At 42.7% G+C, this 12428-nt stretch overlaps 1 protein-coding gene across 8 annotated transcripts in view; it reads right to left on the reverse strand.

Moving 5' to 3' along the window:
* The window catches only part of LOC146362447 (triple functional domain protein), an 81435-nt gene that overhangs the window by 49826 nt on the left and 19181 nt on the right, over positions 1-12428 (reverse strand). For all 8 annotated transcript variants that reach the window (XM_084919980.1, XM_084919985.1, XM_084919981.1 and 5 more), the window contains exon 2: positions 6208-6258. In XM_084919980.1, the coding sequence (XP_084776106.1) occupies positions 6208-6258 (51 nt within the window). The remainder of the gene's footprint in view (positions 1-6207; positions 6259-12428) is intronic.

Consider the following 12428-nt stretch of genomic DNA (forward strand, 5'->3'; position numbering starts at 1 on the left):
CTTTAATGCATTAAACAGATGTGATTTAATTCTAGGGACCTACAAAACTTTAATCGTCTGATTCTTAGTATAGTAACTACATTTCAGCACTACATGCAATGTTCAGTAAGTGCAGAGAAATTCATGCAAATTGGTTTTTAGTTCACCAAGTCTAAGAATTCCTAAAACTTAAAGAGGATAGTGTATTAAATACAACCATGACTCTGTATAAGGATGTATGATGTCACAGAGTTTATGTTACAACCAATGATTTAACTGAGTCACGTTGGAATGCTGAATTCGAGGAAGTGCTTGCTACGAGAGTCATCAAACAGCCTACCAAGAAAATTTACGATCCATTCACAGCGCAATGAAGTACACAGCCAGTATTCATTTGAACCTTTCCAATTCAATGACAAACTGTGAAAAACAAATTACATTCCTCTTTTCTTTATGATCAATAAGCCATTAGCTACCAATGAGGAGGTCATTACCTTGCTGATGATGTCTACATTCAGGAATTCAGGGAAACTGGCGTCCAATGCCAATCACTAAATGAAGAATTATCTGAGAAGTCGAGACAGAGGAAAACTGTATCCCATAAGACGAAAAAAAAAAAGCACACCTGGGTGAATTTTTCCAAGGCAACAGAAAGTCCCAACATTTCCCGTGTCGCCTGTGCTGTATGAAGTGGGCGAGACAAAGTTATCACTGATATGACTACACCCATGGGGGTGATGCCAGGAATGTCCATCATCCTTTGCTGAAACTCCCGGATCACGGCCAGTTCTTCTTCGTTGCAGGCCACGACTGGAACTGGGCTGTGCTTGTGTTACAATATGTACATACTTGGCACACACCTCAGAGGCCTGAGATTTGTAGTGGCCTCTGAGTGGGCATTACTCAGTTTGCTAAACACCACAACAACAACAGCAACAAGTCTTCCCCAGAGGCACTGTAACAAATACCTCAGGGGTCGGTGTGTGTGTGTGTTTCTGAGTTCAATGTGAAGACAGAATGCGACAGCTGTGTGCACACCAACAGATGGGACGGGTGGTACAGTCAGCTGAGAGGAAGAGGAAACACTCGCAGCATCTTCCTGTGAGATTAAAGAGCAGTTATATCTCATAATGGCTATCCAGCAGCTGACTGGGAGCCATCGCTCCTAAACCAGCTGTTACGGGTCAACAGAAACCAGATTCGCGCGCAAGAGTGTGAATCAGTGCATAGCTGTGGACTTCCCACATTCACAGCGTGCCATAAATTCCCTGCTGAGGGATGTGTGGGACTGGCAGGAATTCCTCTGGGATAAAGGAGTGGACAGCAGTGTCTCCATGACAAAAAAAAGATACCAGACAGAGCAATTTTATTTGATTGCATGCCCATTTTACTCATAAATACTACACGCTCAATGGATTTCATTTCATTTCTACACTTTAAATTGATTTAACCGAAGCGTGCATTAAGCTATTTTATGTTTCCTGTGGTCTAAATGTTAATTTGAAGGCATTTCCTTTCCTATGAAGAAAAAGCTGTACTAGAAAAATCTAAATGAAATACATTTAAGACTATAATCTTCCAGACAGATTCATCTCAGATAAATCCTAAACTGCTAAGCCTTACCTCCTTAGTAAATATTAAGCTTCTCAAGCCCCCCCCCCCCCTCAATTTGCATATGAAGTTTACAGTGCCCCTAGCATTGTTCCACAGAGTGCTGCTTTTCTGTGTTAAAACACATTAAGAATATTGTTTTAAGAACAAACAGAGACGCAATGGGGAACAACAGCAGCTCTCCTCCCCCTTTGCAACTCTATTACAGCTAACCTGGCTGTATCGCACTTAATAACAAACATGACACACAAGTGTTCGCAGGTGTGACTGCAGTTCCAGCTCTACTGAATCGATTGTATTTGTCTTTTTGTCAGCAGTTGGTTAAACTCCTCTGTTACTTTTAATGTTCTTCTGCAATGTTTTAATAATGCAATGATGCCATTTTGCTTAGTTTTAGGCAGGCACATCAGCAGATACACTTCTACATATCAAATAAGATGCCTCCGCCACACCTAGAGACTGGTTGGTGAACTTCTGGTTGCTAGGAGGAAAACTGCCACAAAGAGGGTGCTGTACCAAAAACCTCCTTGTGATTGCCTTAGTTGCAAGCAGTCTGCAAATGCTCACTAACCACTAAAGGGGTGCAACCCCATTTGGAAATGGAGAAGGTCCATCTTCAAAGTAAAAGCTGATTTTTAACCTGAAATCAACCCATTTAAAACAAATTTAAAAAAAAAAAAAATGTGCAGCTTCTGCTTTGAAGAATGACAAAGACAGTTTCACAACCGCTTGGTGATTGGTCAGTGAGTGTTTGCACAAAAGTCTTCTCTACAAACTAAATGTGACTGTGGCAATCTGCTAGCAACCTAAGCATTCCCAGTGAGGTTTCCTCTTCGAGACTGCCAGTAACCTCCAGCAATCACTCAAAACCAGTCAGTTAATGCTAATTTTTCCCTACCAACTGGTGGTTGCCATGCAGTCGCCTACAGGTCTCTGCGTCTGCGTGACCAGGGCCTAATGGACTACTTGAGCTGCTACTTTTGCACAACCTGCAAGCAGCTTAATAGCCCACCTGTGCCCTAGCTCTTCCTTTAGTGCCGTTTATGATTTTATCACAGTCATATCTGTTGTCACAGACTCCTGTTCTGTGAGATCTCAGAACAGAGCCACAACGCCAGATCAGTGCAGATGAAAAGAACAATCTTCTTTTGTCTATATGTGGTTTGAATTCTTGACAAATGGCTCATGTCCCATCTATCAGTCCTACTGAAGCAGCTCTGATTAGCTGCTGCACAGCTTACCTTTGACTGGCTGCTGTGCCAATATAACAATGACCTCACTGTGGCCACAGTTGGCACTGACTGTACATACACACAAAGTTAGAAACCAGTTTACAAGTAAGAACGTGTTCATCTGGTCAATTAGTCATGTTTAGGTGCCATCTAAGTAAATTCTGCATCAGTCTATGAAATGCACTCTTTCAATCCAATACAGGGACAGTGTCACTACTTTCCCTTTACCACCCTTACACTGATAAGGTATCTGTGTAGCACTTTCATTGCAGTGAAAATCATTTGCCGTTGATAAAAAAAAGAGGAGCGATCTAAAACACCGAATTGACAGCATTCAAGACTGAACAGCACAGCCTGGGTGTTTGTTTCCAGTCCGTTCAGATTCTCCGTGTCCTTCCCAATTTTCCCCTTTGTGTCCCCAAATTGGAGTTTTGGCTTGGGAGACCGAGACAGAGCGCACACCATCTTTCCCTTACCCCCGCCTCTTCCTGTTCTCCCCATCCATCCAGACCTCTAATAGCAGGGTAGGCTAACCGAGCGAGAAACAGGCCAGGGTTACCCCAGCGACCCAAACACAGCAGGGGAGAGGGGAAAAGGGAGAGTAGAGGAAGCAGGAATAAAAGAAAGACAGCGAGAGAGACAGAGAGAAAGAAAAGGCAGCTTGTTATTGGTGCCAAGAGTTCAGTCGGCCGGGTCTTTTAATGCCACCTGATCCTATTCTGACGAACCGTGACGAGACAGAGAGAAAAAGACCGTTACAACAACAAGTTGTTTTGTTTTTTTTGTTTGTTTTTTTAACCCTCCACCCCAAAAAAACCCTTCTACTGCTGTAATAGTGAGAATAAAAACTCGTTTTCCTTCCACACGTTGCTCCTGTCACTTACTGAGATTACACAGTAAGTGATAGAGGAGTGGCCCTCCTACAGACGACTGCTGCAGATCAGACACTCCTGCAGCATTTTTGTGCTTCAGCTCTTCCAATCTGCTCGAACACGCCATCTTGAGGCGATGCGTTCAGATTGCAGATTGCAGCTGATTGCTGAAGATTTATGCCAAATCATTTCAACAAGCACTGAGGCAGATTACACCGGGTACTTCTGGACAGACACAGACGAAAAGGGTTGAGAGAGAGAGAGTGAGACGGTGATAGAAAGCACATCTGTCAGGGTTCGAAAGCTTTAACATCATTACATAACAGCACTCGCCTCACCCTCCCATCCCTCGCAACCCACTTTCCAGTCACCCAGTCAGACCAGTGGATGAGGAGGCCCAACAGATGGACAGACATAATCCCCCCCACCCACCACCTCTTCTAAACCACGAAGTGATAACTGTTAAGCAGCAGGATGCTTAAGAAAAGCACCATGCAGAAAGGCTAAACAGTCACACTAAAGCCAAGTGTTTTTCAGATATAACCGCGTTTGTGTTGTGTGTGCTTTCATCGCCTTTTTCCTACGGGCACTGAAGCTTTCTCTATAAAGACCCTGAGGCTTTGGAGCAACCTGCCAACTCACTGTCCTCCTTTGTGTGTAGAATTTGAGGGCTGTTTTTGTTTCTCTTTACAAAGCCAATACTGCTGATAGTCTCAGAGTTTCTAATTAAGAGGTTTGCACAAATGGCTCTATTCTAATTTCCTATGAAATAGTAAAATTTCTCACTGAAGAACAGAGCAGAAATAACTTTATATGTCAAATTGGTCAACAAATGTGTCGTTTCAGCAGCACATATTAACCCTCACATGAGGAACATAGCCTACTTTTTAAGTGTCAGCTGCACCATGAGGATAATAAAAAGGAAGATTTAGTACAACTGATTGGAGAAAGGACACAAGGAAAAGGTCATTTAGGGTGAGTGATTCTGAGTGAATGGCAGTTTGTGTGAATAAATCATGGAGCAGGCAGCGTAAGTGTCCATCTCAACTCATTGCTAATAGCCTGTTATAGCTATGGGGAGAGGTGCCAGACATGGGTAGCTGTCCACATCCTGTATGTTTTGGGAATAGATGGGAGGGGTGGAGACGAGGATGACAGGAAAAGTGAGGACGTGAGATTTAGGATGACAATGACCTGTATTGATACTGGGAGGGGCAGAGCATTGAACCGCCCTTCATCAGTGCTATTAGACAAGAACCTTACAATGTGGACAGGAACAGGGGTGAAATTTAACAGAGCATCCAAAAAGTATTCACCCCATAATGACAAAGTGAATAAACTCTGCTTGAAATTCTTGCAAATTTATCAAAAATGTAAAACAAAAATATAACAAGTACATGTATTCACAGCCTTTTCCATGACACATACAAATCAAGCTCAGCTACCTCCTGTTTCCAGTGATCATCTGTCAGATGTTTCTGCAACTTGATTGGGGCCCACCTGTGGTAAATTCAGTCGACTGGCTATGATTTGGAAAGACACACACTTTATCATTGAGATCATCTGAAAACGGAAGAACTGTGGAACCACCAGAACTCTTCCTACAGCTGGCTGGCCAGTCTGAGCAATCGAAGTAAAAGGGCCTTGGTCAGGCAGGTGACCAATAACCTGATGCTTACTCTGGCAGAGCTCCAGCATTACTGTGGAGAGAAGAAAACCTCCCAGCAGCAGCTCTCCAACAATCAGGGGTGTATAGTAGAGTGGCCAAGCTGAAGCCATTCCTCAATAAAAGGCTCATGACATGACCTGGAGTTTGCTAAAAGACACCTGAAGGACTCTCAGAGGATGAGAAACAATTTTCTGGTCTGATAAAACCCAGCTTGAGCACTTTGGTCTGAACAAAGTATCACCTCTGGAGGAAACCAGACACCGCTCACCACCTGGCCAATACCATCCCTAAACTGAAGCATGGTGGTGGCAGCATCAAGCTGGGGGATGTTTTTCAGCAGTGGGACACTAGTTACGGTCAAGGGAAGGTGAATGCAGCAATGTTCAGAGACACCCTTGATGATGACCTGGTACAAAACGCGCTGGTCCTCAGACTGAGGCAAAGGTTCATCAACGGGACAACAACCCTAAGCAAAGAGCCATGATACCAAAGCAGATGCTTCAGAACTACTCTGTAAATGTCCTCGAGTGACCCAGCCAGACTTGAATCTGACTGAACATCTCTGGAGAACATCTCTTTACCCACTTAATGTATGCTAAAACCCTTGTACAATGTTTCGCAGGATAATACTTTTTAAATTTAAAAAAGGTCTACATTACATCTGTAAAGGGGCTTAGGTCTGCTCGTGTGCATGTAAAAATACACCATACACACCATATTTCTTTTGAAATATGCCGACCTCCCCGACCCTCCACCCTCAGTAAAATACACTCCCCTCTTGCACCACCAGCACACACATGGATATAAACGGGCCTTGCAAGAAAAAAAAAATCTTATGTTTTACCTGCTATCTGGCTCGATACATCTCCTTTTGGCTCTTTAGGGAGGGATCCATCTGTAGAAACACAGATAAAAAAAAGAGCAACTGTTTTTATCCCCAATTAAAATGCATGACACAGAAATAAAAATACACATCGCAGCCAAAACGAATTTGGCAAATGAATTCACTCAAAACGAAGTGGAAAGAAGTCCTGTAAGCATGACTTCATGAAAACATATTAAAAGAACATTGTATCTTTTATTAACAGCATTAATGATAAACATCATATGAATGTTTTTTCAATATCAGAGTTACTATCAATACCAGTGTATCATAAACACTTCCGATTAAAATGCTCCTACATTTGCTATTAAATAGAATAAATGGTAAGTACGGCTGAAGGAAAGTTTGTGTTTTAACAATTTCTGGTAAAGTACTGGAATAATAACAACTACGCTCTATGCTACAAAGTGATTAAAGTTGATCTGAGGAGGATCAGAATGTTAGCTATCAATTCCATGAAAATCCATCCCATATTTGTTGAGGCTTTAAAACTCCAAAGCACAACAAACACAAACTTGTCAGGTTAACATGCCATCAATGTGGCTAAAAAACAGAAGACTAATCAACTGCCAGAAAAAATCTCAATAATTAAGAACACTGTTTATTACCAGCAAAGCCTTAGATAAAGAAGATAAACAAGAACTGGCTGTCTTCAAAGGGCTTCCGCATTACTTAGGATGGAAAAATCCCCAACATTAATAAGAGAAGTGATATTGCCTTAGTCACAGGAAACACCTTACTATGGGGGGAAGAGACTACCTTCATCATGCTCTCCTCCCTTTACTAGTAAAACATTATAGCAAGGTACCAGGAATGTGATGATTCCCACGACCCCTAAACAGCATGTTCTGCTTACACCGGACCCGAGCATGCCGGAGTCATCTTCTCATCAGCCTATAACTCATGACCGAAGCCCGGTGGTTTCTCTGCAAATTCAACAATCAGTCCATTGATGCAGCCTATAGCCTATGAGTGAGTGAGGCCGCTGCTGTGACGGAGGGGAAGATACCGTCAGCGTCATGTGCTGTCAACATGTAAACAGGGTGGACGCTCGACTGGCTGACTCACTGACGCATGCTCGATCTATTCTGACTCAGGATTGCTGCTTCCTGTTTAATGGTACAGACCACTGCGCTGAGGCAGAGAGAAGCTGACTGTGGTACTGAGTACATGATCTATACCAAGTATCTAACAATATGCACTGAGGTACGTGCAGTTTGATTTCCACTGTTAAGGTAGGTGCTCATATGAAACATGGCCAACGTTTCAAATAATAGGGTCGGTGTATAAATGAGCAGAAGAACGTTTTTCCCCCTTTATGATATCACAGAGAGCGGATATCCCTAATATGGCCATCCGAGGCATAGATCTCCAGCTGTGAGCACACAATCTCTACCTACTGACCCTCTCTTTGCAAGAGACAACCAATCAAAAGAAAGTATCTTTAAAGGAAGGGCAAGGGAGCTAAAACAGCTAGCTTCAAACAAGTTAGACTGAGTGCATAAAGGCCTTTTCACATAGGTTTCAGAGTGTAGTAGGTACTGCTTCCTATCTATCCTATTACTGAGCAAAGCGCAGCATAAGCTCATTGGTGAGGAGTACTCACGCATGACGTGCTGTGACCGACGCCTACAGTTGATTCTGTGCGTATCTCAGTTTAAAGAACTTCATGACAAATTTACGTGCATATACGGACCTCAGGATGAAAGCAGTGTTGTGGAAACATGCTTCGAGCTGTCGATCCTGCAGAGTCTAGCAGAGTCCATCACTAAAAATACGGAGCTGGAAATCAGCATTAGGGCGTTTTCGCACCTGCCTGTTTAGGCCTTTTAAAGCAAACTGCAGTTCATTTTCTCACTTGGTGCAGTTAGTCTGAGTACTGTGTGACATTACAAGTTTGGGTAAAAATACTTCTGTACTGGGATGTGTTGAGGAGCTGTAGATGTTCAAATGTCAGTATGAGTCGGCAACTAGATGTGAAATGAATGTAAATTCTCAGTATTTTCCAGTTGTCCAGAACGCAGCACCTTGTTCCTGTATTTACATTTGTTGCTCCCAGACACATCTGGCCAATAAGCGAACAGGACATTCTCACGTGGTCTGTAATGACACGTTGTGGTTTGCTCAGCGTTCACTTAGATTTTTCTCTGTGTAAAAAGAAACCAAATCACAGGGAAAAGCTACACGTTTACAAACTCATCAAAGGATTCGGACCAGAGCAAACAAACAGGTGTGAAAACACCCTCAGTGTAGAAGCTCATTTGAGACATAACTAGAGGCTACCTGGATCCCTCTGAGGAAAGCATGCAAATCATTTGTGTTGCGACACACTTTTGTTTACCAGGAAACCCTTTCAACCCGGATGGCACTAAGGCATCCCTGTAAATTTCTACACTGGCATTACAGTTCCTCCCTTACAGCTGAAAAAAGATTTGTCTGAAGTAATAGCTTAAGCCGCATTAAATAAATTCCTTAAATCACACCCAGAAGAGTCAGCTTTTAATTAAAGCAGCAGCAAAACCTGAACTTGCAAACTTATGAGACATCTATCCAACATATACCACGTTCATAATCAGGTGGTTTAAGGTAAGAAAATGAAATCCAAACCAGAAAGTCCAACCGCAGAATAATGCTCTGGACAAAGATTTATAGCACTCTTTGACAGGATTGCAATTATTTTTCATTAAACAATGATCCATCAGGAATCTGCACCTGCAGGTGTGTGACTGAACAGTAAAAAGCAAAAGCTGCACTAGTTTCAAACTTTTAGCCAAGATTGAAACTAGTGACCCTGCTTTGTTTTGCAAAAGTCTTCTTTACGGAGGTCCAGCCTGGCTCCATTCATGCAAAAATCAAACATCTTCTGCTGTGAGCTTAGGTAGTAAGTAAGCAACATTTTGCTGGTGGCAGTTCTCAGTAATGAACATTTAGCAGCAGAGTACACATAAAACTACACAAGACCTAACTTGCAGGCAACAGCAGCCTCACGCACAAAACACTGCATGGGAAAGTAGAGCCGAGCTGTCGAGAGAAGGCCAAAGATATCAAGGAAAAACAAAATCTTCACAAAGACTGAAAGAGATGAAGGGAAAAGGCAAGAGAAAGACCAAACACCTACATACTTCACATATTTGCCATGCCAAAGATGTCCGCTTAAGCCACAGTGTGCAACAATGTAATACCAGACTTACAGTAGTGGCAGCCCACAGCTTATCCCAATCTAAACAACAACACTTGTAGCTGAGCCAGTAGTCAAACATGCATGAAGGGGGGGGGGTAAAAACACAACACGTGTGCACGAAAACAGGCTTTTCCTCTGCGATGTGGCCGTTGCAGCAGTGGGTTAATCCAACCGCACACAAACAGACATGCATACACTCTGAGCCAACTTTGTTAAGACCATAGTAGGATAAGCTCACTGCTGAACCGTCAGCCAAGCTCCTTGGATGAACTTAAACAGAGCTCGCACACATACACACCAAACGGCTTTTGAGGAAATGACACGGCGAAAACTCCAACGGCCCGATTCCCATTGAACAAATCCAAACTTTCCTCTCCCAAAAACTGAGATAGAGTGAACTCACCGAGCCCTGCTGAACACTGGCTGCACTGTATCCTTATGGAGCCCCTTAAAAAACAGACAGCTCTCTCTTGTCCCGACACACACCGTTTCTGACTCTTAGCCCGCATTGACACGGGACCACCCTTTCTGTGGGCCCCTGCCTTCAGCTTCTCGGCAGGCACACTCATCGTTTGACTCACACACAAATAGGAAAGAGTCCCTTTCATTTAAAAATACCGACTGTCTGGCTCACACTGACTGAACTGAGGTGAGTGTCTTAAAAACAATGAGCAATACCCAGCTGTCAAGGCTGCCTTGGAGAGTTTAGAGGCAGATATAGCTGCAAGGTGGAGAAAATGTTTAAATGTCAGAGGCCACAGAGAGAGCACTTAACAACATATTACCTAAGGGATCATCTGTGTGAGAGGGGTTTTTGTTGCTTGCCATGAATCATTACACAATTCACAGATATTTGGGAAACAGAAAGTACCACTACTGACTGAATTAAGGGGTGGAAACTTGATGCAGTATAGTATAACAGTCTTTTGCGTGGTGACTTTGCATCCATAGAGGAATACCAAATACTACAAGAGGGCTCAAGTCTCATGATAGAAGGCCACCTTTCTGAAAACAGTCGCAGCCTGACTTGGACGGACTGCAGTCGCTCTCAGAGAAATTGTCAAAGCTTTGAAAATAATTCCTGTCTAATTTACAAATGCAGACAAATTATCAACATGTTGCCATCACTCTGAATGAGTGTGTCAATAAGCACAACACAAGGGGACTCAACTCCAGCTGATTGTATTCTGCTTACATTCCCACAGAACGAAGGATCAAACAGATGTGATTTTTTTGTTACAGTTAATATCTGTTTTATCAGAATCAGGCTGGATATAATTGCCAACTTGACCCCATTCAGCCACAGACTGATATCAGACTGACTCAGGTATTGACCAACTTTAACTTTAAGGACATCATTTGCAGTTGGGGGAAAGAATAAAAAGGGGTATCTGTTCCCACTTTAAGCATCTTTATAGGTCCTGTGACGTACCCATCCCACTGACAGCATTTATCCTGGTGTTACTTCCACTGCAGCTGCACTGCCTAAACGCTAACTGATAGTTACTCTCTTCAGATTTATCCATTCCCTTCCTGTGGACTCAAAATAATGGCGGCAGAATAAGTACCAGGAAATGAGCAGGACAACACACCAATCACAGTGGTCGCGGGGTATGTTAATGCAAACTGTAGCTACATTTCTAGGGAGGTGCACATCAAGTTATAAGTTACACTGTAGGGTTTCAGAAGGGCTACAACTTAGATTCACTGCTGAAGTATAAATGTTAAATCCTTCCAACAGATTAGGACTCCACTACTGGCAAAAGCAGTGTTGGGAGTGCTGAGCACTTTAAAGGAGGAAGAGGCAAGCTTAACAATATTGCTGTGTTTTTAGAAGACTTTGACTGTTAAAAGAAAATATAAAAGAACACAGCAATAATCCTTTAGTTGCACAGATAGAGTAATTTTTCTGTGCACTACGGTGCAGGAAGCAGTTGAATACCCCTTGCAGATTCAGGTTAGAGCTGCAGTTTGTAGCCAACTTCTCCAAAGAGGAACGAGGACTACCATCACCAGCTGTGCGGTCTCTAACTGGGAGATGAGAGACTTAACCAAATAATCTAAAGTCCACGACAACAGTGACTGGACTTTCAAAATAAAAGGGAGCAAAACATGCACCAGTGTACTAACTGCGGATGACAATACATAAAGACCTTTTTTGCCAAAGCCAACTGTTTTGCCAAGTTGCCAAATGCTTACGCCGAACTTTGGCATTCCACCCAAGTAAAGTCTAAGCGTGGGAAACACTGCCTGTCCTGACAACTACAGTCAAGTAATTTTGTGTTGCTCATGGCTCCTGATATTTTTAGCAGTAGCCCTTAGATCTCAGGATAACACCTTCATACCAGCTTTATGAAGCTGAGATGAAAAACATCACATGTACGCTTGCTAATTTGTCAAAAGCAACGAATAACTGTTAATAACTTTATTTTACACCAAAATATGGAGATTAGAATCAGTAAAAAATATGTATGTCATATGTCTGAGATAATGAAATATATTTGCCTGCACAGCCGGTGTGCTTGCAGGATTGAGTGGTGATCAGGACAGAAACGCCACAATTTCTTCTTTCAGAATGATTAATTCTCTATAAAAAACATAAATATACATGACTTTCATCACTCCGACTGATCTGAGGTTCAAGGAATGTGACATTCCCACGTCCTCGTTTGTTCTTGGCATACGAACCTCACTATATACACGTGCTTACTTGCACACTACTGAGAGAAAGCAGTAAAATATACATGACCAACAGTCCGGAGAGCTTGGCGTTCACGCACACGCAAACACTCAGGTAAAACCGAGCTCTTATCTAACCCCAAACATCATTCACCATAACTCAAACATCAACCACACTCCAACGCTGCTCACCAGGAAACACGTCAGAGAAAGCTGACTCAATCTTTACTCAAAACCTCAACTGTGGCAGAAAAGAGGAAACTAAATGTTGGGAATGTACTTTATATTCATTTATACGTTTACAGACGTGTTTCTAGCCACA

The sequence above is a fragment of the Perissodus microlepis genome, chromosome 22, assembly GCF_051167445.1.
Source record: "Perissodus microlepis isolate ML-2025 ecotype Zambia chromosome 22, ASM5116744v1, whole genome shotgun sequence".
Lineage (NCBI taxonomy): Eukaryota > Metazoa > Chordata > Actinopteri > Cichliformes > Cichlidae > Perissodus > Perissodus microlepis.